This window comes from Vulpes vulpes, chromosome 12, assembly GCF_048418805.1.
Source record: "Vulpes vulpes isolate BD-2025 chromosome 12, VulVul3, whole genome shotgun sequence".
Taxonomy (NCBI): domain Eukaryota; kingdom Metazoa; phylum Chordata; class Mammalia; order Carnivora; family Canidae; genus Vulpes; species Vulpes vulpes.
The window spans coordinates 117,565,054-117,591,230 of record NC_132791.1 but is presented as its reverse complement, the minus strand read 5'-3'; the positions used below and the strand labels follow the sequence as shown (position 1 = coordinate 117,591,230).

General features: G+C 54.7%; 2 protein-coding genes across 23 annotated transcripts in view; one reads left to right on the top strand and one right to left on the bottom strand.

Annotated features, from left to right (window-relative positions):
• Positions 1–227: 227 nt before the first annotated feature.
• PCSK7 (proprotein convertase subtilisin/kexin type 7) lies at positions 228–24,128 on the bottom strand. 11 transcript variants are annotated; one of them, XR_011995809.1, is made up of 18 exons: positions 23,744–23,825; positions 22,062–22,181; positions 21,099–21,578; positions 20,415–20,549; positions 19,675–19,840; positions 18,473–18,563; positions 17,315–17,369; positions 16,767–16,905; positions 15,900–16,000; positions 13,257–13,424; positions 12,410–12,517; positions 11,871–11,973; positions 3,783–3,939; positions 3,128–3,222; positions 2,836–2,917; positions 2,237–2,330; positions 1,898–2,015; positions 228–1,643 (listed from the first exon to the last, which is right to left on the bottom strand). XR_011995809.1 is itself a non-coding variant. In XM_072729704.1 (18 exons), exons 4-18 carry the CDS (start codon positions 21,564–21,566, stop codon positions 1,278–1,280), a joined length of 2,364 nt encoding a protein of 787 aa, XP_072585805.1. In that variant the 5' UTR covers positions 21,567–21,578; positions 21,783–21,927; positions 22,062–22,181; positions 23,987–24,128; the 3' UTR covers positions 228–1,277. The 11 variants fall into 11 exon arrangements, 10 of the variants coding, with proteins under 10 accessions (XP_072585805.1, XP_072585804.1, XP_072585807.1 ...); XM_072729704.1 differs by lacking the exons at positions 2,836–2,917; positions 23,744–23,825 and adding exons at positions 21,783–21,927; positions 23,987–24,128; XM_072729703.1 differs by lacking the exon at positions 2,836–2,917 and adding an exon at positions 21,783–21,927 and having other exon boundaries at positions 23,744–23,831.
• Positions 24,129–24,148: 20 nt separating this feature from the next.
• RNF214 (ring finger protein 214) overlaps positions 24,149–26,177 on the top strand; it is a 45,836-nt gene continuing 43,807 nt past the window's right edge. For 2 of the 12 annotated variants that reach the window (XM_072729720.1, XM_072729712.1), the window contains exons 1-3: positions 24,225–24,356; positions 24,883–25,039; positions 25,833–25,951. In XM_072729720.1, coding sequence (XP_072585821.1) covers positions 25,836–25,951 — 116 coding nt within the window. In that variant the 5' untranslated portion in view covers positions 24,225–24,356; positions 24,883–25,039; positions 25,833–25,835. Of the gene's footprint in view, positions 24,357–24,692; positions 25,040–25,429; positions 25,490–25,692; positions 25,952–26,177 lie in introns of those variants that run through there. The other 10 variants (XM_025999165.2, XM_025999163.2, XM_025999164.2 and 7 more) reach the window with 8 other exon arrangements.

The following is a 26,177-nucleotide window of genomic DNA, read 5'->3' as shown; positions in this document are numbered from 1 at the left end:
GTTCCAGGAAATATGAGCAGGCAAGAGACAAGGAACATTTATGGGTATTCCTGGCCGCCAGCTCTGAAGGACTCCTCGAATCCTAGGATCCTAGGAGGGGTCAGCGTCCTTCAGAGGACCAGGCGGAGGAGGAGGAGAGTGAACTTCAGGGACCGAAGGCCGGGAGGAGCGACTTGGCAACTGGCATTAGCTCTAGGAGGCCGAGGAAAGGATGGGGAAGGGCAGCGTTGCGTGGAAGGTTTTTATTTTGGAAAAGCTGTGCAGAAAAACATTCAACCAAATGTGGCTGTGAAAAGAGAAACCCAAATCTTAAGCGTTAAAAAAACTTTTGATCAATCAACTAGCTCAGAAGAGGGGAGGAGGCCAATGCCGGGAGGCGTCACAGCCCGTCAGGCAGACGGCTGGCCTCCAGCGGGGAAGGCCATTTCCCTGAGCACTGTGCAGGGGAAGATAGGGCGGTTGGTCGCAGGGCTGGAGTGGCAGTGGCTGCCCCCGTCACAGTCCTGCCACAGACCGCCTCGTGAAGCCGCGCAGGCGCCGGGGACCCATGCCCATCCGCAGCTTTGCCAGGAGCATCGTACCGATCCTTCAGGATGGAGGGTGAGGGGCGCCGGGGAAGGAATCGGGGTGTGTTTGGGCTTGGCTTCTGATGGGGGCTAACGGAGGCAGCTGCTTTCAGGGCGAGTGCTGGGTAGAGGGCTAACTGCCATACCAGTACGTCTTAGGTTCCAGGCGTAGGCAGGGAGGGGGCGGAGGGAGAGGAAGAGACGGCTGTTTCTAGGTCCTGGGTCATTAAAAGGCAGGCATATAGCCACGGGCTCTTCCCAGCCTTCAGCCCGAGCCCTCTTCCCATGTGACCCAGTGACGTTTCTCCAGAGAGGCTCTTTTGGCCATCGCAGGCTCCACCCCGGCCGCTGGTGGGTGAGGGTCCCCGTGACCCACATCACTGGCTTGCCCAGGAGAAACGAGGTGGTAGGCCTGCCCCATGGGAGGGGCTGAGCACGTGTCCAAGACCTTCTGACCAAGAGCCCCTGCCCAGCTGGAGGAAGATCCAGTGGCTGTGGCCACACTGTTCTCCGGGACTCTTCCTGTCACTGCAGTTTCAGAAGGCCCTCGCCCTCCCGGAGTGAAGTCAGAGCGCGCTCTTTAGGCCTGTGGATTCCTGATGCTAGCATCACGGCTGCCTTCTCCCCAGAGCTCCCGGGACTTCAGAGCAGCCTTCCCAGCTTCCTTGGCTTCAGGAAGGAAGAGCCCGTCCCACGTTGAGTCTGTTAGGGTCAGCAAATCTGCTCCTCTTTCCCCTGCAACAGGTCTGGCGCTAGGTGATGATGAGGGCAGTTCAGGGTACTCCTGTCCTGGGATGGGCCCCAGTCCCCTGGAGCCAGCAGGTCTGGGGCAAGGGGATCAGAGATGGTAGGAGGGCCCTCATGTTCCGTCTCCACTCCATCTGGATCCTTGCTGTTGCAAAGTGGCACTGATTCTAGTTCTGTTCCCTCTTCCCTGGCTTTTTGGCTTCGTTGGGGCCAGTGACAGGGTCCACTCCTACAAACTCGGTGAGTGGCCACGTTCCTCTGGCTCAGGTATATTTCCAGCATGTAGTAAACGGTCCAGAAGATGGTAAAACTGCCTACCAGCACCAGAGTCTGGGGAAAAGTCAAGCACCTAAGTTAGTGATGCTTTCCCAAAGCCTGTGGCTTTCCTCGGCCCAGAACGATGAACTCAGAAAAAGCCTGTCACCTTCCAGGGACTACCTCTCCCACCCTGAAGTACTCGCCCCAACCCAGGTCCTCCCAGCCCCTCACTTCTCAAGTCCCCTGGAGTACCCCAGCAAGGACTCGATCTGCCGGGACACTCCTGCTGGCCCACCCAGCTGGAGCTGGAGGCCAGGCCCTCGTACCTTGAGGGTGTTAGGGGTGATGGTATAACCATCTTCCTCGGGGATTTTCAGCCCAGGAGGGCAGGGCAGAGTGAAGCCATCATGCAGGTATTTTCCACTCATGGCACTTTCTAACAGTCTGTGGAGAAGAAAAGACATGAGGATGCCCTCCTGAACTTGTTCCCCCTCCCTTGGGCCCTCACTCCTCCTCCCACCTCAGGGCTGGAGAGAGGGAGGAAGCCTCATCACAAAAATGGGGTGGGGAGCTGTACTGTGGATTCCCAGGGAGGTGGAGCTCCTTCAGAGGCCTCCTCCAGCCCCATGAGCAGCTTCGCCCTGGCACCTGCATCTGGCACCTACCTTTGCCTGTCCTTGATGTCTACTGGACTCCACACAGAGCCATACAGGGTCAGCTGCCACTGCCGGAGGATGCCAGGCTGGAGTGTCTCATCTCCTAGGGCAGCAAGTGGGGTGTCCGTGAGCCCTGCCCCTCCACTGGCCTTGCGAGCAGCAGAGGCCCTGCCCGCCCCACCCCCTAGGGGGACTGGAGCACACGATCTGCTGCAGTAGAGGCCTGTGTCCACTGACCAGGGCTTCTGCAGGTGTGCCTCACGGGGTGCCCTTAGGGATGGAGACTGGGAGGCTGAAAGGTCTAACTCCGAAGCAAAGAAGTTCTGCCTTTGTTTCTTTCATATTTTAGGGTTTCAGTTGGGATTTTGCTTGAAAAAAAATTTTTTTCCTACTAAATTAAAGAAAGGTTTGAAAACCACCAGTCTAGTGAATACCTAACTTGGCTGGAAGCCAGGAGAGTTGGGTTTGGTTTCCAGTCTCCTCTGGAATATTGTATGACCTTGTACCAGTCACTTCAGACCTTTGGGTGGACCTCAGTTTAAAAAAAAAAAAAAAAAAAAAAAAAACAACAACAACCAAAAAATGGTGAAAATTAGTCCTGCCCTTACCTGCCTACCAGGGCTGGTCGAAGGATGGTTATATGTGAAAGAACTTGAAATGTGGTTTCAACAGGGAATTTTTGTTGCTATCCTGAGGAAAAATGGATCAGTCACTTCTCCAAGGAATATGAGAGGTAGTATCAATGAACAATTTCAGATTTCAGCACCCATATTTTAGATGGGATGTACTTCTTGGCATCTACCCTGTTGGTCCAATGGCAACCCTATGCATTCTCCACGGGATGGTCTCTGTGGGGGCTCTGCGCTCCAGAGGGACCAGACAGAAGGCAGGCAGGCTTACCTACATCCCTGACCATGAGTCTGTAAGTCCCCTTCGCTCTTTCCCCCCAGCACCGCACAGTGGAGAAGGTCCAATCATTGAAGCCGTTGGGATCTCTGTGGGGGGCAGGAAAGAGTAGAAAACTTGGAAGGCGTAGGGCAGGGCAAACTGACCCTTTGCCCACAAACATGATTTCCTCACTGCAGTAGCCGTCAAAACGTAGCAGTTGTGGCCTGAGCCTCAGCCACTGGGGAGCGTGCCATGAGGGGTCCCCAAGAGCTGTCCCTTCCCAGGGGATCCCAGATGAGGGACTGGTGTCAACATGTCACAGTGGGAAAAGAAATGTGGGGACAGCACAGGCTGGGGAGCCTGACAGATCTAGGCTGTTACTTCCTCAGGCACTTACTAGCTCTGCGACTTACTTTCTCATTTGTAAAAGGAGGTTAAAGGCTCCTCTGCATAGTTCTTGTAAGAATTAGAGAAAATTTTGGTCAAGTACAGTGCTTGGCACATTGTAAGTGACTTATACAAAACGGGCAATGAATGGCTTCCAGCTGCCATGGTCAGCCCGTGCCGCAGAGCTCAGGGCAGGGCCAGCATCCACATCTCCTGTATCTTTTCCTTGCAAAGACCCTTGATGCAAAAAAAGCTCAAAGGTATGGACGGGTGTACGTACGAGTCCATGCTGCGGGGGGCGCCGATGAGGGACATCATGCCACTGGGGCAAAACAGTTTCAGCTCCAAGCTGCCGCGTCGTGGGTGAGTGATAGAGACTGTCACCGCCACGTGCTCCAGCGTCTTCAGCCCCGACATCTCCAGGTCCGTCCTGCTGACTGTGGGAAGTCAGGCTGGGCAGCTGGGAGACCAGCCCCATAAACACTTACGCCCTCACTTCATCCCAACACACACAAAGGCACATGCTCATTGAAGCCACATACAAATACCTAACGCAGCCCTAACTGCACACGCGAATAAATGGATTGTCGTGGCTGCTGTCAAGGGGTTGACAATCTAGAGTCTCGTTGGGAAGGTAACATATTCAAGACACAATATAAGAACCAAACAGCAACTTCAACCATTCATTCATCCAAAAAATAATTTACTGAGTACCTCCTACATTTCAGGCACTGTACTAGATGCTGGGGATAGAAAGGTAAGTTGGACATGATCTCTGCCTTCTACCTGCAAGTGGAGAACGAGACGGTGTGAGGAGTACATAACTGATGCTAGAACAGAGAGGACCCAGATGGCTCTAGGCACATGGCAGGGAGATCTGCAGGAGGCGGCAAGGGACGGGTACAGTGTTGGCAGGCAGTGGTACAGCCCAGGAGGGGAGATGGCCCGAAGGTAGGGGTGGAAATGAATAAGTTCCATACGGAAGGCAGTACAAGTTTCTAAAAAAACTACTCAAGTGAATAAACCACGAGGAAATGATGCTGAATGAAAAACAGTCAACCTCACAATGATACACAGTGCGTGATTTCCGTTGTGTAATATTCATGAATAACACAAGTGTGCAGACAGTTGCCAGATGGGTGGTTGCCAGGCACTGGGGATGGGGCCCAGGGCGTGGGCAGAGCCACAAAGGGTTGACACAGTGGGGCTCGGAGAGGCGGGCGTGGGGGTGGGGGCCTCTGGATCCTGGTTGTAGTGCTGGATACACGCTGGAGCCCCGTTCCCACCCCGACATACACACATACAAATAGGAGTGCCTGTCTGCCCGGGGAGATCTGACTATGCCCCATGGGTCATGGCAATGTCATTTTACTGGACTGGATACTGTATTAGAATTGTTTCAGACACCAACATGGGGAGTAGGGTGCATGAAACTCCCCCCAAACATTGCTTTGCAACCCCCTGTGAATCTATGGTTATTTCAAAACGAAGTTTAAGAAAAACACAAACTACTAAGGTGGAAGACTCAAGTGGGGAATATTAAAAAAAAAAAATTAGGGGGCAATGAGACAAAAATTCTTCCTAAAGCACTTCTTCCACTTATCCAACAGGCAAGGCGGAGACCAGCTCTCCACTTTCCGGTGAGAGGGTGGATGGCTGCCATGGGAGCAAGAGGAAGGCAAGGCTCGGTCGGGTCGGTGGCACCACTACTGTCTGCCCGTGGGCCTCCTACTCAGCCCCCCTCCGCTCCCCCCTGCTGCGCTCATAGAGGTGCACCGCCTGGTCATCCCCTGCCCCGCGGTGCTCCTGCTCCGAGGACCGCTGTCCCACGTCGTGACCTCATATTTTGGCCTCTCTGGTCTGCCCATGTTGGCGCCCCCTTCCACGACCACGCCCTGGGCCTTGTCGTTAGCTGGGACTGCTTCACTTCTGAGTGGTTTAGAGACTCTCATTGTGGGTTTCTTCAGATAAGCGATGCAAATGAATTGAAGACACATCAGAAGAGGAGTTGAGCAAAAACGCAGAGAAGCTCCCACACTTCTAGATCGCGTGTTGTGGTAAACACCCATCTCGACCTCTCTCCGGGCATAGATGTGGCCAAGTGTGCGTGCTCTTCCATTCCACCCGGCGAGTCTTCAAAGCCAGTGGCCCACCTTTTCTGAAAACAAGTACCTGTCACCTCTGTTTTCTCTCTCCCTTCTTGACCTCGTCCTTCACTTCCTGGCATTCCACCCAGCTCGTCTCCCCTAAGGGCTAAGATTCCCCACCGCTCAGCTCTCCAACACCCTCTTGTTTATGGTCTCAAGCTCCTTTGCTTTCTTTCCCTTTCACAGCAACTGGCTGGCAAGGGTCCAACATCAGACCAGCCCCATGATCCATCTCCTTGGCTGGATCGGCTTGTTTATGTCTCTACTACAGACAAAAAAAACAAAAACAAATAAACCCTCCCTCAACTCTTCACTTCCTTCTGCCCACCAGTGTTAAGAATGTGGGCTCTGGAGCCATCCACCCTGGGTGCATCCTCCCTAGCGCAGCCCTGTCCTAAATGTGAGAATCAGATTTGTTTCCTTAACTGGAAATCTTGGAGAGTAACACTACCTACCTCGTGGGGCTGGTTGGAGGATTGTATTAGTTCATACACGTCGAGCACTTAGAACAGTACCGAGTACTAAGACCATGTAAGTATCGGGTCGTATGTCTTTCCCTTTACTGGGAAACTTCTTGGAAAAGATGTCTACATTCACTATCTGCACTTCTTACCCTCCCATCCATTCTTAACATTTTTTCCATCAAGACAGTGTACATGGCTTCACAAGTCAAAGAGCAATTTCCTAACCCATTCCTCACCATCTTCATGAGCCACTCCACAGAAGCAGATGCTGTTTATTGCTTTTGGTTGTTTTCTTCTGGGACCTACCTTTGTTTCCAAATAGGCATGTGTGACTATTTCATGGTTTATCAGCTTTAGACACTATTTACTTCTGATTATAGCAGAGAAGGATTTAACACCATGCCCAGACCTTCTCTCTACCCTCCTGTCCATCTTCTCAAAATAACTACATCACAAGTTTTAGTTAGATTAATATTTTGTTTTCTTACATGGCCTTATAAATATTATATGGAATTTAGCCAAGGAGTATATAATGATTTCATTTTCTGAACAATTTGCTGGTTACCCTCTGGAGTTAATCATTGCCCTGTTCTTTGGTTTACTTAAATTCGTTTCCCCAGCTCTAATTTTTCCCAAACTGCACGAAAGAACCACATAACCTCTCTGAGTACTATTTCTTCAAATGAACAAACAGATCAGAGGCTCCCTCGGTGCTACTTTCCCCCGGTGCCTCCAACCTGGGTTCCCAGGCTCCTGTTCCTATCTGCTGCGCTGCCACTGCGTTGGGGCCTCCCTGTCCTTCTGCTTCCTCTCAGTCTGCACGCCCTTTCTCTATCCCCCATCTTTTCTTTTTTTTTTTAAAGACTTTATTTATTCATGAGAGACACACAGAGAGAGGCAGAGACAGAGACACAGGCAGAGGGAGAAGCAGGCTCCCTCATGCAGGGAGCCCGATGTGGGACTCAATCCCAGGACTCCAGGGTCACGCCCTGGGCTGAAGGCAGCGCTAAACTGCTGAGCCACCCAGGCTGCCGTATCCCCCATCTTTTCCTTCCCCTGGTTTATCCTTCCTTGTGGAATCACTGCCTCTACTGGCAGTTTCAGACATAGAGAGCATGAACGAGACTTGCAGGTCTGAAAGTATCCTTATTCGACCTTCCCACGTGATAATTAGTTCCGCTGAATTTTAGCGACTGCAACCATCCTCAGGGTTTGGAAGTTTTCTATTCTTTGTTTTTTCAAGTGAGCAATGATCTCTATCAGCTTTAAAAGCCAGTTGGAGGGTCTAAGCATGGGTGGAACTTTATACTGGGGGGCTTCCCTAAGGGCTGGCTTGGCACCTGACGGGTTTGTGGAGGAGCCCTCTGTATCTCTATCTCCAAGTCTTTCCATGAGGGATCCTCCTACTGTTCTAGAGAAGAGCCTCTGGATCTCCTGGCTGCCAGGGCCTTGGGATCTGGGCAGCTGGCTTGGAGGGGAGAGTCCCCCTCCCCCTGTACCCTCCTTGGCTCTGGAGAGCAAAGTTTCCCACTCCTGCCAGGACAAGGAAGGGGCATCAGCTGGCTGCCAACGAAGGGAGAAGGTGCCTAGGAGTCTATCTTTTCAGCGATTCCCTATTTTTCGCCTCATACCTCATCTCTGTCTCTTGGAACATATGGGACCTCCAAATCCTGAGCCTTTTGGGATTCTGTGGCATGAAGGGGCTTGTTTCTTAGTATCGCCTTTGCAGGTATTTGGTATGCAATTTTCTCAGCCCTGCTCACTTCTCCATTCATTTGCCATCTTCCAAAAATTTGATGAAATCTCTCATTGGTTCTAGTCTCTCTCCCATTCTCTTTGTCCTTGTGCTTATGCCATTTTTATTCCTTTATTCTTATTTTGGTGAGGTTTTGGGAGAAAGCAGAAGTAAAAGAACATGTTCAAGCTGCCATCTTTAACCGAAATCTTCTATCCCCATGAATTATTCAACCAGGTGTGATTGAATGTTGGCCCCTATGAGTACACAGGCAGTTCTCCAGGTAACCAGGGACCTGTGCGGCAAACAGAAGGCCGCCCCTCCGTCTTGTCTCCTTGCCCTCTCTCACTGAGATGGCCCGAATTCCAAAATTCCTGTGACACTCTCCTCCTACCTCCTGGCCCATTTCATCCCTCCCCTTTTTCTTCAGAAGTGTCTTTCCTTGGACTACGCCTTTAATGCAGTCTGTGTTCTGGGTCCTCTTTTATCCTTTGCCTGCCAACCCTGGGCAACTTTCTTCTCCTTTCCTCTGCTTTTACTGGTGACTCCCAAACCATTGCCACCAGTATGGACCTTTGAACTTATGTTGTCAACCACTTTCTGGATATAATCTTTAGATGTTGCCCAGAAGCCTCCAATACAGCAGAGCCAAATTCCCGGCCTCAGTTCCTCATACTCCCCAGTCCTTGTCCAGATCTGTCCTTCAGCCTGGGCTCTTCATCTCATTTGATGGCATCACTATCTACCCAGCTGCTCAAGCTCAAAAACTTGTAAATCGTTTTATATATTAAAAAATATAAATGGGGGCTCCTGGGCAGCTCCGTTGGTTAAGTGTCTGACTATGGCTCGGGTCATAATCCTGGGGTCCTGGGATCAAGCCCCACATCAGTCTCCTTGCTCAGCTTCTCCCTCTCCCTCTGCAGCTCCCCCTGCTGTGCTTGTTAGCTCTCTCCCTCTGTCAAATAAATAAATAAAATCTTTAAAAAAAAAAGGCTTTAAAAATATAAATGCACATATAAATTTATTTATATATACATTCATATATGGGTGTGTGTGTATATATATATATATATATACACACACACACACACACACACACACATATATTCTTACTAGAGAAAATTCCAGGCACATATAAAAAATAGAACAGATGTTCTCAATACCTAACTCCAATACTTATCAACACATGGCCAATCTTGTTTCATCAATGGTCCCCACTTCTTCCCCTTCCCAGAGTCGTTCGATGGCCTCTCCAGGCACCCTGTAATCTTACCAGTAGAGACAGAGTATGTAGGTCTAAAAGACAAGGGATTGTTCTCCTTCACCTTTCCCTACCAGCAATTGGTGACAACTTATCTCAAAGGCTCCCCACACACAGCCTTCCTGGTCTGGTCCAAACTCCCCCCCATGACACACCCGGTTCTATCTGGTCCTGCTCCTCATGCCCCTGCCCCAGCTCTACCATGTGGGCTCGCGGTTCCCCAAAGCTCCACTGACTCTGTAGGTGTGGCCTCCATTGTCTGGATGTCCTTCTCCTCACCTCTTCTCCTGGCCAGCTACATGCTGGAATTCTTGTCAGTCCCTGGCTCCTCCAAGAGCCCTCCCGTATTCCCCAAGCAGGAGTCATCTCTCGGTGACACCGGTGTCATCTCTATTGCAGCCGGGGCCACCTTTCCCCCACTGTGAGCTCCTGAGGGCAGGGATCCTGTCTTATCTCTGAATCCCCAGAACTTAATACAGTGCCTGGAATGAGGCGCGTCTCACGTTAGCAGAATGAATGAGTGAATCAATCAAGAGACATTCCAGAGAAATATGTGAAAGACTCCAGTGCAGGGGGAAGGACAGAGGAAGACCTGGGGAGAATTAAGGGATCCGGTGGGGGGTGGGGGGTGGGGGGTGGTGGCTGACAACTCCAAAGCTTCAAGTGTGGTGGCAACGGCTCTGGCAGAAAATAGGAGACACTGGAAAGCCAGCTGGCTCTAAGGGGGTGACAATGAAATCTAAAACGTTGCATGTATGACATGACTTCTGCTGGTGGAATATCCAACAGCACATGGTGACGTGGGGATAGAAAGCTCATTGCAATGAACTGAGTCTTCTGTGGCAGAGAGAGTGGGTGATACAAGTGAGCAAGGCTTTAGCTAATTGACTTTCAAGGGTTCCAGGTCAGAGGCAGGCAGGGACTTGTTTCCTAGTTGGGAACCACTGAATTGAGTAGCACAGCCGGAGAACATTTCCATCACTGTGGAAAGCTCTGTTGGACGCCTGCTCTAGAGTCTCAGTAGTAGCTCGCCTCTACTCCTCTTGTGGCACGGTCAGCCCCCTCCACCTTACAAAAAGTTCACTCTGAGCCCTCAGACATGGGTTCCCCCAGGTCTTGGGGGGAAAGACCAAAGTTTGGCCACGGGGGCATGTTTCTGGACAGTCTAGGGCTGAGCTACCCTAATCTCTGTTAACTAGACTCTCTTTAACCTCCGGGCATACCCATGAGCTTGCGCTTTCTGTCCTGTCTTCTCCAGGGGGTAAATGGAGTCACAAGAGGGAAGACACCCTTGCTGACCTCAGAAATTCGCAGCTGCCCTGCCCACTACGCTCCACACTAGCAAAACTCAGAGTCTACACCTCCCTTTGCTTCTTCCTCTCTTCCCACTACCCCCATTTTCCACTCTTCTTGGCCCAGGACCATTTGTCCTTCCTAGTGACAAACAAGCGGTTGCCAGGGAGGCTGGTCTTGCTTACTGGGGCAATGTCCCCCGGTCAGTGGGAAGAAGATGGTGACGAGGCTGGGAAGGCCCCCAACCCTCTTTGAAGTCAACTCCCATTTGATAAGTGTGACTACAGGTCACACTATTACTTAAAGGACAGTCGGAGAGTCGCGGATGAGTGGTCCAAATTAGAGGGCACACTATCTCCAGGACCTGTCAGTACAGATCCCGGGGGGGTTCCGACTGAACTGCATTCCTAGGAATGTTCCTGCACTTCTCTGCCTTGGCCGGTGCCCTTTCCAAGATAGCATTCCTTTTACGGAAAGTGCGATGAACCAGGTCCATGGATTTCCTTCCACGTAGAGGGAAGCTGGGCAAGTGCTGGGCACGGTTAGGGAGACAGAAAGTGGAACCCTTCTCAGGGGAACCTCCACCCAAGGGAAGCTGCCCCTGCCCTTCTGAGCTCCCTTCTTTGGCCATTCCTCCTCTTGTTCTTGCTCTGGTTTGATCACTTTCTAGGATCAAACCAGAGTGGCTGAGGACGGAATTCTAATTTGGGCCCCAAACATGGCATGCTTCGATCTTCACAAAAAATAGCAAAATAACTCTGCCTGTCAAAATTCCTCAAGGGAAAAAAAATAAAATCCTCCTCGGAGCTAGAAGTAGGGAAACTCTCACACGGGAACTCGGGGGAATCTGCTGACAGATGCCAAGCATTGTCACCCAGCTTCCCTCTTCTCTGGGCAGGGGTTCAATCTCAGTGCTCGACACAAACCACACCTCTGACTTGCAGAACTTCAGACAGTACCACTGACTCTGGGTGTGACGGGAGGTGGGGGCAGGGGGCAGGCAACTACACCCCAGGGAGACACCCAGGTCCTCCTGTCCCACCCCAAACAGCCCATCTGACTTCTATATTAGACAAGCCAGAGAATCAAAGGAAGAAATTCATTTACTTCATCCAGAGGCCACTAGGCCGAAGAGAATTGCCTGGCAATTCCTGGCATGGAAGTCAAAGAAGCATCTTTCAAGTCCTGCCTCGTCTGCTCGGTCCCAGCGCCACTCCTCCCCCACACTGTCCTGACTGGTTGCTCAGCAGCTCCTACCCACTACTAGTAACTCAGGAGAAAGGTCTTATTCAAGCAGCCAGAGGCCAGCCAAGTCAGAAGCAGCAACATGTCCTAAAATGGTCAAAGAAAACTCCACAGGTCTGGCTGGAGCTCAGCTCCTAAAGGCAGGGACGATGAGTTTAACTTCCCCATCACCCCGCCCCAAACCTCATGCCCCAGATTAACCCCCTTTCTGCTGACTACTTACCATTCCACAGGACCTCCAGTGAGTGGGGGGACAGCGGGATAGCCTTGTTCTCTTTTAACACAGGGCTGACATAGGAAGCTAAGTAAGGGACAGAGGTCCAGATCTATTAAAGGAAAGGGATGGTGGTGAATGAATAGGATGGACCACACACACTCATCAACTCGATCCTCAGGGCCCAGCCCTTCTTCTCTCTCCTCATCACTTCCTTTCACTCCTGAGGCTCTTGATGACCCTCAGGAGTACTCCCCGTGGCACCAAAACAAGGAACCAGAGGAAGTGGCCGTGTCCAGGGTGGAAGAGGAGAACCAGAGCCCCCTGAGAGCCCCAAGCTATACTCTCTACCAATAGTTTGGAAACTTCAATGATAATGTTGCACCTGCTTCTTTGTTTGAAAAATGGGTATCGGCTGGCATGATGGTAAATGAAATGAAGAACATTTATTAAGTACCTACGACGTGCCAGGCAAGGTTTTAGGCACTTATGGCCCCCTCCCTCAGCCACCCCATGCAGGGGTCCCTGCCCTGCCAACACCTGTTCACCTTGGCTGCATTAACGAGTCTCCAAGCATTGAGCAGGCCAAACCCATGCTGGTGGCTGTGGCTGAAGCCTGCCTCATTGGTGACCCAATCTGCACGGCGATCCTCATACTGAGAGAACAGAGGTCCTGGTTAGTCTTGGGGGCTCCCAAAGTATAGCTGATGCTTGAACAATTCAAGGCTTACGGGCGCCAGCCCTCCTCCCCCACAGCTGAAAATCCATCTCTGACTTTTAACTCCCCAAAACTTAACTATCAATAGCCTGCTGTTGACAGGAAGCTTTACTGGCAAACAGTTGATAAACACATATTTTGTATATTATATCCATTATATATTGTATTCTTACAGGAAAGTAAGCTAGAGAAAAGAAAATGTTATGATGAAAATACATTTACAGTGGATCCATGCATTCAGACTCATGCTGTTCAAGGGTCAACTATAATGTCAACAACCTAACTCTGGCTTCCTTGCTGACCCTGCTGGCTGACCCCATCCAGACTCTCCCACTAAGGCAACTAGGAACGGGTTCCCCAAGGAGAGCTGGGACAAAAGGGCAAAGCCCCATGACATCACCACCCCCATGGCTTGCTCCAAGAGAGGGAGCCAAGCCCCGGAGTAAAGGAGCCCAGAGGGCTCTTCTGCAGGTGAAATGGCATAGGTAGAACAGGGACGGATGAGTTTAGGCCCATGATGGGGTCCCCATACCTGTTCTATACATAGGAAGCTCTGTAAAGCATTTGGCACCTCACTTTTGGGTGAGTCTGAAGCCTCTCACTCCTTCCAAGTGCTTGGGAGCAGAAACTCTGGGTAAAGTGGGGCCAGGCCATGTGTCTGGCTGACAGGGTCTCACCTGGGTGGCCGTGAAGACGATGATGTGCTGGACGTCACGCCATGTGAGGCAGGGCCGCACCTGTAGCATTAGGGCGATCATACCCGCTGCCAGGGGGGCTGCGGCTGAGGTCCCCGTGTGGCCTTCAGTGCAGCCTGTGCCCTTTTGTAGGTCCCAGTCAGTGGTCACCTTGGGAGTGGGTGGGGGAGAGGCTGGGTTAGGCACGGAGCTCACAGGTGCTGCGCAGAGAGGGGGAGGGGATGGCCGCTCAGAACAAGCCTCAGGGGGGAGGCCAACTAGCAGGTCAGGACAAAGGACAAGCTCTATAGAACTGAGAAAAGACGAATAAAGACTAAAGAGGTACCCAGGAGGGTCTGGCTGCAGGAAGAAAGATGGAGCTGTGGGGAAGGCCTCACAGGCGGGTGGAGGGCAGCTTCCTGATTCCTGCTACTCTAATAACAGTTTCCCAAATTCCCCATTCTGACCCTGCACCCCCCACAACTGTGCTAGACAGAGGAAGTGGCAGGGTGAGCTCCCGGGCCCCAGCTGGAGCTGAGACAGCAGTGACGGCACCATTCAAGGAAATCCAACTTGGCAGCTCAGCGACAGGGGCTGGAGTGACATCAGTGTGAACAGAGGGAGTGTGTTTCCAGGGAGAGGGAACAGGGCCCCTGCCTGCCCCGTGGGCTCAACATGGGCTGTGTCTACACTGCCCGCTCACCCTGGCCCCAACTGCCTCTGGGCTCTGGGCCCCATGCCTCAGGGTGGTTCCCATGAGCCTCCCTTCTCTACCTGTGGTTCTCAGGTAGGAGGCAACAGTGGGGGGAGGGTGTGTGTGTGTGTGGGGGGGTTCCCTGCAGGAAGAGATGGCATCAAGTTCTTTTTGTGCTCTAATTGGTCCTGGTGCTACAAAGGGTTTGCCTACGTCTGCTCTACGATGGCCCTTTGGATCTAGGACATTGTGCCAGTGTTAAGGCTAAGCACTTTTTTCTCCCAGGCTTCTCTCTGGGGCAGATATCAGGGCACTAACTTCTGCCAAGAACTGTCCTTTCTCCATTGTCCTCGCTGCTTCCCTCCTAGCTGTCATAGCAGCTGCCGAGAGATGCAATTCTCACCCAGGTGCCCTGCGCTCCCACAAGGAAAGGGGAAAAAAACCGCCAAGTTGTAGTCTCAGTGAGACTGGGGAGGCTGGTCCATGCCAGGGAGCAGACTGGGTTTTTTCCTGTTAAGGAAACGGCGTCATGGGGACAGTCTCACGTGGGCTGTGAACATGCCAACGTTGGCAGGAGCCCCCCGGGAAAGCCCAGGGAGGCGCCCCAGGCACCCAGACGGTGGGCAGCACAGGCTCCACGCCCTGCACTGGGGAGACCACTCCACTGAGCTGGTCACCCAACAGAAACTGGCAATGGGGGTTTCCCAGGCAGGGATGTCTAAAAGTCAGGAGTTTGGCCGAACTAAGTCTCTCTTCATATCTGGACAAGTCACAGTTCAGATGGAAGGTGGGGTGGGGGTGAGAAGTGGAGGGATTAGGAGGACATCCAGGTGCTGCAGTGTAAGAGGAGCGACCGTGCGGTGAGTGGGGTGAATCCCCCAGTTTCTGCCAAGGCGTGAGGAGCACAGTTTGCTCCTGTTCTTCCTCCTTACCCAGCCTGGCCTGGGGTGGGGTGCCCTCTGAACCTGACCCATGACTGCTGGGCACAGCCTCTCTGGCATGTTTACTTTATCCCACTCCCTGTTCCTTCTTCCCTGGCAGGGGTGGGAGGCTGAGGGCCAATGGCACAGGGCCTTGGAACAATGTGTTGGCCAGAAATCACTTATTGGCAAAGCAAAATTTCAGTTTTGGAAAATGAATCCAACCCAGCAGATGACAGAGTGGCCTGATTCCCAATGGCTCTGGAGAAACCTCCAGTACCTAGGCCACTGAAGAAGCAGGACACTCCCGAGGCTCTAGCCCAGCTCTTCCATGGAGCTTACTGACTATTCTGGTCAGCAGGGGCAGGCACGAAGCTCTGGGGTCACAGTCCAGAGACCTGGCCTGAACCTGCTGGGATGGAGCTGAGCCAGCCATCAGTGTAGGCATTGGACCCTGAATTCTTTAAAAGGTTCCACAGCTTGAGAAGCTCCACTTGCCTGCTCTGATCTTCTATTTGATATGGCTCCAGTTCTAGCTCCAAGGAAAGAACTGTTTCTTGGGCTGACAAGAGACATTTCCCGGACTCCTTTTCCCGCCCATCCCATAAAGAGAACCACTAGCTTTACTCCCAACGAGGAACGTGCCCAGAACTCACAGTATTTACAGAAGGGCCAAAGAGCAATGGAATGCAGATTTCTTCCTAAGCCTATAGGAATTTGCCAAAGCCCCAATTCTACCAGAGGAAGACATTTCAAAAGAGTTCTTTAATCAGAGTGACGCTTAGTAGTTCCTATGACAAGATGTATATTTGTAAGTTAAAATTTTAAAGGTAAAAACCATTTACAGATTTATTTTGAGTCCTCAGCTCTGATTTTCCAACAGTGGCATACCCTTTTGAGACCCAGACCTGCTAGGGAAGAGGACTTGAAGGGTGGCCCAGGGAAGCAAGGAACAGAGAAATACGGCTGTGCTGCCTGGGACAAGTCTTCTGGGCGCAGGGGCAGGGAGTGCGGGGCCCAGGAGGCACTCACGATGCTCCGGAGCATCTTGTCCCCACCACTGAACGTGACCGCCAGCATGGAGGCACATTCCTCAGCATAGAAAGGCATCCGTCCCTCTTCATCCACAGCACCTGGGGACAGAGTAGAGGAGATGAGAGCTGAAGCCTGATGAAATCACAGTTATCCAGGAGCTGCCCTGAGTTTAAAAACTGATCCCTGTGGCTCCAGTGCCTCAGAGCGCACACACTCCTCACCTGAATAGGCAACTTCAAATGGCAGACGGTGTTCTGGGCCCTAACACCATTCTCTCAGTAGGCTCCCCGGTAAAACTGGGGGTGTTCCACTTCTGCATCTACTTGTCCACCCACACATTCATCTTCCTCGATGTTTTTTAACTTATTATTTATCAACTGTGAGTCCCACACTGTGAGAGGCATTGGGGCCTCATGGCAAAGGCCAGAGTGTTTATCTCAAAGAGCTGAAAATCAGGGAGGAAGTCGGGCAAGTGAATAAACACGGCTGGGCAGTGGATGCTATGGTAGGGGGCACGGGTACGGGGCATCTAATTCACGCTCGGGGGTGTCAGAGAAGCCTTCAGGCAGGTGGCCAGTGGCCCATGTTAAGAGAGGCTGCAGCAGAGGCCTAAGCAGATGATGCGCTGAAAGTGTTTCCAGGGTACAGTGACATCTGAGGGAGTCCCGAGATCCTCTGAAGCAGGGCTACTCCCTCCTAACTGCAGGACCCTGGAGAGAAGATCGTGCTCATACAGTTGGATAGACATCCCAGAAGCCAGGGCACTCCAAAACACACAACCCCTCCACTACTGAGTCCCACATACACTCCTCACTACAGAGTGACACACGCGCATGCTCATGCACACAGCTGCCAGGCTGCTACCTATGGTGACAGTGTAGATGGAGTTGGCATAGCCGTCATAGTTGCAGTTGTCATTGTGCTGGCCTCCGTTGCCACTGGCCACCACGAAGATGCTCCCAAAGCCCCGGCGGCCAGCAATCACCCCATGTTGCAAGGCGGCCTGAAGAGCAAAAATGTCCTGGGTCAGCCAAGGAACGCCCAGAAAAGGAACCTCTACTTTCCATACCAACAACTCTTCCTCTTCTAGAAAGAAAAGGGAAAAAAAGCCCAAAGGCACTGGAGCAAGGGGGAATCGCCTGGGCCCAGTGATGGGGGGAGGGGACACAAGCACAAAACCAAAGGGAACAGCTCAAGGTATCCTTCCACTTCTCCAAGAACTAGTGTCCCCTGCACTCTCCACCCCTAGGTTATGAGGACTTGCCCAAAAGGAGGTGGTAGGGCTGGATGACAGGAGTCTGGCACCACAGATGGGGGGGGGAGGGGGCGGGTAGGGTAGGAAAGGCAGTGGCTTAGAGCAGTTCTAGGACCCGAATGGAGAAGGCCTCTCAACCTTCATGCAGTTCAGTTACCTTTCCAAGCTGATGGGGACCATCCACTGTCTTCCCATCATCATCTGGGCCCCAGCTGTTGAGAAATACCCAGAAGGAAGAGCCAGAGCCACGCTACAGCTACCCATAGGCCTCCCAGTCTCAATATTCCCCACCCCAGTCTGGAGTCTTCCTGTCTCCCCAGGGGTTCCAGTTCAATGATCCAGCCCTTGCTCCAAAGTGGAGAACAGAAATATGTGATAAGGCTCTTTTTTTCCTTAGAAACTTTCCCAGCTTAGGACTACTTTCACCGGTCCCTAAACATCCTTCCTCAGGTCCTAGGGAGCAGGGGATGATACATATTGGTTGAGAGGGACAGGTGGCCACCATCTCCTGATGAAGAGAACTCAGACCAAGCTTGATGGCAGAGTACCCACAAAGGAAGCACTCCATCTGTAGCAATTCCTGGGTCTAAGGAGTTCTCTAAACCTTCTTTTTTTTTTAAGATTTTATTTATTTATTTATTCATGAGAGAGAGAGAGAGAGGCAGAGACATCCAGGCAGAGGGAGAAGCAGGCTCCATGCAGGGAGCCCAACGTGGGACTCGATCCCAGGACTCCAGGATCACGCCCTGGGCCGAAGGCGGTGCTAAACCGCTGAGCCACCTGGGCTGCCCACTCTATACCTTTTCTAAGGGAAATGTATCCTGTGGGTGATGTGCTTTTGAGGGAGGTGCTGGTTGGGGGAAAAAGAGATGCCATCAGTGTCATGAGGGCTGCCTAAACTCAGTTTCTCTCTTTTTCAGGAACCACGTCCCCATCCCCTTCCCAACCATCACCAGAGCCTGAAGCTGCAGGTGCACTGACACGTGTAGGGTCGCGGGAACGGGTGCAGGGCCATTTGGCTCAACTGTGGTCAGAGAGGAGCCCTGAGGAGCTCCTGAAACAAACACACATGGGGCCGACTGCCACATTCCTCGTGCGGCAACCTGGTCACTGGGGTGACGTGGGGCTTAAGACTGAGAACCCAGCAGCCAGGGATCTGGAGAAATCAGAGCGATGAACTCCCAAGGTGAACCCAGGGAGAGGACCCCCAGCAGGGACCTGCCCGAGGCAGCCCATCTTGCCATTCCGCTGTTGGAGGCTCTGTGCCATGTGCTGGAGCCTCGGGTTCCCTCACCGTGTTCCTGGCTCTCTTTACCTGCAGCTGTAGATGTCATTGATCTGATAGTGTTTGTTGAAAGCCACGGCCTCCATGCTGTCCGTGAGGGGCCCATCCAGCACCCGGATACCTAGGCAGTGAAGGCCACATCAGCTCCTCAACTACTCTGGTCCCTCCCCCATCCCTGACCCGATGAGGAGCTGAGTGGTGAGGAGCCACACGTGGAGACTTTTCCCTCCGAGCGTTCTTGTATCTTTGGAAAGATGTTCTAAAAAAACCAGAATGTTTTTTTACGTAATGCTAAATCTTAGATTTTCAGGATCATGTGGTCTGGTGGGAAGAAGCCTGGGCTAGAATGGAGGTAGCCAAGGTTCCCTGACTTGCATCCTTAATCACGTAAAGAAGCACCGCTATGGTGCCTGACACTCAGGTGTTCAGTAAGTGGTACGTGTTACTGTTACTGCTCCACGGATGCCTAATTTCACCCTCTCAAATGGGCTGGGTCACATCCTGGTGACCACGCGGACAAATGGAGCTTTCTGAAGGGACTTGGGGCCTGAAGCGTCTGGCTCACTCCGGAGCTCTTACGGAGAGGGCTGCTGACCTCTGCTGGAGTGTAAGAGGAATGCAGCCTGTGTTCAGTCTGTGGGTTCCAAGCACTCATGAGGAGTCGGGGAGGGCTTCCCCGTTCACACCCTTCACGTCTTGCCTTGATGGACAACGTCTGGGAGAAGGAGCCTTAGAACAAGCTCCCGTGGGGGCCAGAGCTGCTCAGCTCTCTTGAAAGGAGGGAGCACAGATAGCAAGCATCAGAGGGGCTGGGTGCTGGAGAGCTGGGAGGTGTGAGGGGAGCCTCCACAGACATACAGGGACAAGGAAGAAAAGAAGGTAAAAGGGTACTTGGGGAATTAGGAAAATATAAGTATAACCCAGGCAAGGAAAAGGAGTCATTGTTACAGTGAGCTGGGTCATTTGATGGGACATAAATTGATCAGAAAAAGGGGGGAGGTGACGGAGCACTTGGGGCTTGAGGAGGCCTCCATCCCACAACAGGACCAGTCCCACTCTCATCTGTTTTATATAAGGTTTGAGGCTAATGACGTGTTTGAAATACCACTGCACTGATGAAAATCAGTGAACTGATGTGTCCTACAAGACACCTCTGGACTTGGGGGAAGGACAGGCAGTGAGTGAAGACTGTCACTACAGGAGAAGCCCACCTAGGCTAGACCAGAAGGTACCTGCGATGCGGCTCCCGTATGCCACTCCCACTGCACAGAAGCTGTTGTTGGGCACAGCGGCGATCTCCCCGGCACACCTCGTGCCATGGTGGTTGCCATTCTCCACGTCTGGGTGTGGCATAGGGTCAGGGTCATTGGAGTTGAGATCATAGCTGCCCTCGGGGCTCTGAAACATAGTATGTGGGGGGTGACATGTGGTCATTCACAAGTCTTAAGGGGTCAGGCCCTGGAGCTCAGGGGGAGAGGAGACCTGGGAGAAATTGGGACATTGGGGGTCCTAGCCAATGCAACAGGCCCATCTCTCTCTCAGGATGCAGATTTGAGAAAAGGACACATGGGGCACAAAAGAAGGTCTCAGCAAACTTCTTTCTTGACTGTTACAACAACGGTTCCAGGAGACTACTCCATGGCTTGGGAGGTCCAGGATAAAAGAGACTTAGAGCTACCTAAATCTTGGGAAGAGGAACGTGCTCAGGGTTTGTGTGGAGGGGGAAGTTGCCCACAGGGGCCACTCCTTACTCCCTAGGGCAGGGAGCAGCAACCAGAACCAGGAAGTGCCACCTGGAGTCCCCTCCCTGCTTCATAGCTGCCAGACTGGAATGCTGGCTGGAGGAAATGCCAGCCCACCTCCCAGGCCCTTTTGTGTGGCCGAGGGACCCCTAAGAAAGGGGCCAGGCTGAGGCAGTGTCCCGAAGGAGGTAAAACATGCGAGTCAGAGGGGGTGTTCTAGGGCCACTCACATAGTTGGGTGCAATGTCTTGGATAGTGTGCTCCACTCCATCATCCACCACCACCACGGTCACCCCTCGCCCAGTTACATTGCGTTCCCATACACCTGTCACATTGATGTCCCGGCCGGGGCTCCGCCGGTTGTTCTGCGGGAGACACAGGGTCAGGAGCTCTTCCCAGAGCCCTGGGAGCCCAGGGACGCACAACATAGTTCACACAACTCACACACAGACAAGTTAGAGCAGCAGTCCCTCTGCCCTCTTGGCCATGATCAAAAAGCCAGATGGTGGTTGTAGTTGGGGCAAGAGGGACAAGTGAGGGCTTTGCCACAACCCTGTTCTCCAGGAAGGCCAGACATTATTCACCGGCAATAAAAGTTATTAATTCACTTATCCTAACCAGAATGCCACAAGGTATGTATTGTTACAATCTCCACGTAAGTGGCAAAGCTGGATTTGAGCCCAGGCAGCCTGGCCCTGCACCCACACCCTAACCTCTGCAGTCCCCTGGCTCCGCAGAAGTGAGCACAGGGAAGGGGGAGCCTGAGGGCCAAATGTGGCACTGAAGCCCGCAGAAATGTCTCCTCAGGCAAAGGAAGAGAGCAATGGGAGAAGAATACAGTCAGAAGCCCGCTAAAGAAGAGAGCACCCAGACCCTATCCGCCTGACGGCTGACGGCGGCAGGGCCACACTCACCAGGTGCCACTGCTGTGGGTACTTGGGGTCATTGAAGTGGACGCTGCGCTTGGCCCGCTTGAGCAGCCTCTGCTCTGAGTGCCAGCGCACAGCTTCGTGCCTGGCTAACACAGTCTCCGCCTGCTGCCGGAGGGCCTCCACCTGCTGCTCCTGCTGGTGCCCAGCTGGCTGGGTGAAGAGGTAGTAGCCCTGGAGCTCCCCGATGCGCCCAGCATTCAGCAGCCCCGCTGCCTGGGCCAACGCATCTGCCTGCTGTTCCAGAGTCTCTTCCTGCCCCTCGCCTTCTAGGCTGTCCAGATGCACAGCCCAGCTTAGCCCCCCTGGACCCTGGGCTCCAGGCCTGTCTGTCTCTGCCAGACCCATGACCCAGGGAACCAGCAAGAAGAGCCCGGCTAACTCCAGCCAGAGGTGGGTGGGTAGGCCCAGGGGGGCATCCGAGTGTGGCACTTTCTGCCTCCCCTTCGGCATCAGCGCAGTAGGCTGCAGACAAACAGACAGCACATCAGCAACCTGTGTGGGTATCTGCGGGGAGACCTGGCCACCAATGTGTCACACCTAGAAGCCCCCAATCCACTCCTTTTAAAATTTTAAACATCTGATCCTCTCTTTTTATTCATGTTTATTCTTGAGCAACAGGAACTAACTCCCCTCACCCCCCACAGTGGGGTGTGGGCCAATACTAACCCCAGTGGACACCTCCACAGCAGGATGGCAATCGCCACCTCACCAGATAATCAAGCAGACCATCCAACCGCTCACAGGCAACATGCTGCTCTTTGCCGCTGTTGCCCTGAAAAGGGCTCAAAAGTTGTATCGCTCCCGTAGGTTACTGGCGGAAACATGATTACTCTTTAGAAGAGACGTTCCTCCCTTATTTAGAGGGGACATAAGTCTTTCCCCAGGTGACCTCTCAGTCCAGTTGTCCTCCGGGCCGACTCCCCACAATGGCGCCCACAGTCCTACCTGGACTCTGTGTGAGGTTGAGCTCCTGGTCTGGCTAACCACCTCACGTTCATTTTGTGCAAATGGAGAAAAGGCATCACTCTCACTGCGTAGTGTTGACTCTGAGCACAGACTGCAGACCTGTGGGCCCCAAGAGAAGAAGAAGAAATGGTGTCCTCCCTCGTCCAGTGGAACAAGCAGAGTCCAGCCATGACCTGTGACTAAGGGAACTGGCAATGATTGTCATTTCCAGGGATCTCAGATTGGTTGTAGACTGGCACAGAACTGGAACGGTAAGGCCAAATCTTAGTACTAGACCCAGAAACACTACTTCTTATCCTAACCATCATGCCATCCTCCCCCCCCCCCCCCAGAGGCCTAGGAGAGGGCTTGAACTGTTGCCAAGATACGCCCACGGAGAAGCCCATAGCACTATTTCCTAGAAGTCAAGGTGGTAGCTAACTTCCTGAGTTCTGTATCTCCAAAGGACGCCAGGTTAAGTAAGCGTAGGTAGTAAGCAGGGGAAACGGGGAAAACCTGAGAATGCAAGCGAAACCGAGCAGGCCTAAAAAAAAGCAAGTGGGCAACCGGGAAGGAAGAGATGACGGGAAATTTGGAAAGTAGCAGTGGCCGGAATCCTTAGGCACTAGTGTGGCTGGGTGACTTGCAAGCGAGAGCTCAGGCTCCAATCACCCAACCGACACCCGACACCCCGACACCCCCGGCTGGGATTTGATTTCAGAAGGGCTAGATTTAGAACTGGTGGGTAACTGTGGGGACAGGGGCAGGTGGGTGGGCAGCAGAACATGGAGCTACTGGGCTCCTTTAGAATCATCTGCTCGGAGCTTGTGTCACCCCCAGGCAGGGCTGGGTACCCACACATACACAAAGGGATGCCGACTTAAAACGTTACAGGAAAACAGGTATTTTATGGAAGTCTCTTTAGGAAGGGGAAGCTTTTTTAAAAAATATATATATATATAATATTTTATTTGTTTATTTGACACGGAGAGAGAGAACAAGCAGAGGGAGCAGCAGAGGGAGAGGAGAAGCAGGGCTGTCTGCTGGGACGGTGGCCTGAGCCGGAGGCAGGAGGCAGGAGGCAGGAGCGCCCAGGGGGAGGGGGAGGGGGAGGGGATGAGGGGGAGGGGAGGGGGAGGAGGGGGAGGGGAGGGGGAGGAGGGGGAGGAGGGGGAGGGGAGGGGGAGGGGGGGCAGGCCGCGGCGGCTGCCCGCTCTACAACCGCAGTCCACGTCTCCCGAGGTCCCCGGGCACGTTCCCTCCCGAATCCCTCCCCGCGCCTCAGCTGCCTTTCCCGACCTCACTAAGTGAAGCAAGGTCCTGGGGCAGGCCCGCGGGCCCCGCGTGCCGGGAGCGAGGGCAGACCCCGCAAGCGCTCGGTCCCCGGCCTCCGGCGGGGCAGAACCGCCTCCCACCCGCCCCGGGGTCCTGGGCAGGGCCCCCCGACGCCGCCTCCCGCGCCCGCAGGCAGCTCGCGACCTCGGCCGGCCGCGCCGCGTACCCGCAGCTCTCAGGTGCCCCGGGAGAGGAGGGAGCGTGGCCAGCCCCGGCGCAGGAGAGGCCGTCGGGGCGGTCCTGGCAGCCCGTGGCCCCGGCTCCTCGGCTTCATTGACTCCCCGGGCCCGGGCCGCTCCCGCCGCCCCGCCCCGCCCCGCCCCGCCCCCACCGGGCGCCCCGCTCACCCGCCCGGCCGCCGCCGCCGCCGCCGCCGCCGCCTCCCCGCGGAAACTCGCGGCGCCCCGGGAGCCCGGCAGCCAGTGACAGCAGCATCACTTCCGCCCCGCGGCTCAGCCAATCGGCGGCGGGGCCGGGGCTCGGGCTCCGGGCCGCGAGCGGGGCGTGCGGGCGGCGGGCGCCCTCGGCGGCGCCCGGGCACCGTCCTGCCCTCCATGGCGTCCCCGGCAAAGGGGCGTCTCGGTTGCGACCTTTTAGAAACACGTCGGTCCTCTTCCCGCTCGGATCGCCACGGCCCCGGGCCTCCCTGGGCTCCTCCCGCCGCCGGGGCTCCTTCCTCCTCCTCCTCCTCCTCCTCCTCCTCCTCCTCCGCCCCGCGCCCGGAGGGTGCGCTGGCGGGTCGGGGGCTACCGCGGCGCGCGCGGCTGCTGCACGGTGCCGGCGCCGGCCGCCAGGGGGCGCCGTCGGGGGCGGCGCGCTGCCGCCGCGGCCGCTCCTCTCCCGGCCCAGCCTCGCCCGCCCGGCTCGCGCCGCCGGAAGTGGGAGGTGCCGCGCGCGGGCCGGCGCTCGACCCCTCCCCCCGAGGCTCGGCCGCCCCCTCCCCCCGCTCCGCCCGCTCAGGTGCGTCCCTCCCTCCCCCCTGCCTCCCGGGGGCGCGGCGCGGGAGGTGCGTGCGGGGCGGGCGCGCGGGGAGGGGGCGGCGACGCGGGGGGCGGGGGGCCGGGGGCCGGGGGGGGCGTGGAGGGGGCCCGGCCTAGGAGCGGGCGCGCGGGCTGCGCGGTGGGGGAGGAGGGGCGGGCGCGGGGGCGCGGGGGCCCGGGGGCCCGGGGGCGCGGGGGCGCGGGGCGGCGGAGGGCTCGGCGGCCGGGCGCCGCGGCCCCATTGTCCCCTGGGCGGCCGCGCCGCGCTCCGCCCCGGGCTCCGCGGCTCCCTCCGCCCCGCCGCCGCCGGGACCCCGTGACACGTCGGTCCTCCCCCGCGCCGCCGCTGCAGCCCGACGCACCTGCCCCCTGCCCCGCGCCCGGGCGGCGCACCCGCTCGGGGGACCCGGCTCCGACGACCCCCGGCGCCGGGCTCCGCGGGGACACGATGTTTGTTGGCACCGGGGGAGCACTCGCGGCGACTTGGGCCCATTGTCTCCCAGCAGCTCCGTATAACGGGGGAAGCCGAGGCGCGCGGGCCCCCGGCGGCCTGCGACCCGAGTGCTGACGGAGCCCGGGGCGCGCGTGGAGGTTCCTGGCGGAGGGGGGCGGTGTGAGTACCTGCGATGCCCTGAAGATAAAAACGACCTAAGCCGACCCTAGGTGACACCCCCGCCCCCTCCACACTCTCTCTCCCCCCCTTTGTCTTCGCCGCCACGGCCGGCGGCGCGGGTGGGACTTGCCGCACAAAGGATGACCTTTTGCTCCAAGACAGGCGTCCGTCCCGACTCCCTGCCTTGGGCCTCCTGCTCCCCCGCTTCTCTTCCTCCCGGTGGAGTCCCCAGGTCCCTGTACTCTTGCTCCCCTGCAGTAACTTTGAAGAGCCTGTATTTTTCTCCGTCCGTGGTTCTCGGACACTTCCCGTCTGCGGGGAGGGAGCACACTGACGGCAGGAGATGCCGGGATTGCCCTGCACAGTATTGCCCCCCCCCCTCCACGAACACCTCCAAAACACTTCACTTAAATTAATGCACGATGCTTGTAATGATTTAGGACCTGAAGACGTCGGTGATAACTAGGCCCCCAGGTGCACTCTTGGTCAGTGAACATTAGGTAAATAGGCACGTGGACCATTTGCAAGATTCCCACAGACTAGGAGTCAGTTTCAAATGACTGCATTTCTGCCCAAAGTGAAAAGGCTTTGCACAGACTCCTACATATTTATATGAATCCTCACATTTCTGAGGATCCATGTCCACCAGGGCCCGCGGGGCCCAGTGGCTCTTTTAATACCCCGCTCCAGAAAAACTCTTGATTATTTTCTGCTGGGACTCAGCTTTTTCTTTATGTTTCCCTCCTGGAACAACTCTGTTGTGTGGACGTTCTGAGGGGGAAAGATAACACTTGTTTTGAAATTTGGAAACTTGCAGCCTGTAATTTGTTTCTGAACATGCAGAGCATGATGGCGGCGGCGTCCGAGGTAGCTGGTGTGGTGTCCAATGCCCCCAACCCTCCAGAATCGTCTTCTAGCTTGTGTGCTTCCAAATCAGAGGAAGGTCTCCCAGACGGTCTAAGGTAACGTGCGTATACTCTACTGGGCAGATTTCACTTGGGCGAGGGGCTTATGTATGAGACGGCTGCTTCTGCAAGCGTAGCTGGGCTTTTCTCTCCTTGGCTTTAGAGGCACTGCACAAGAGTGAGCTTTTTAAAGATAGGGACTGTCTGGTCCATATGTGCATTCATGGTACCTAACACGACGTCTGGCACTCAGCAGGCGTGCCAAGTGTTTTGTCGAGTACGT

What these genes read in the sequence shown, in the direction of transcription:
- PCSK7 (XM_072729704.1), bottom strand. Translation starts at nt 21,566, where the DNA reads ATGCCGAAGGGGAGGCAGAAAGTGCCACACTCGGATGCCCCCCTGGGC. An exon ending in ATACGGGAGCCGCATCGCAG is followed by an intron (nt 18,564 to 19,674) that starts GTACCTTCTGGT and finishes TTCACTGCCTAG; the next exon opens with GTATCCGGGTGCTGGATGGG. An exon ending in AATGACATCTACAGCTGCAG is followed by an intron (nt 17,370 to 18,472) that starts GTAAAGAGAGCC and finishes ATTTCTCAACAG; the next exon opens with CTGGGGCCCAGATGATGATG.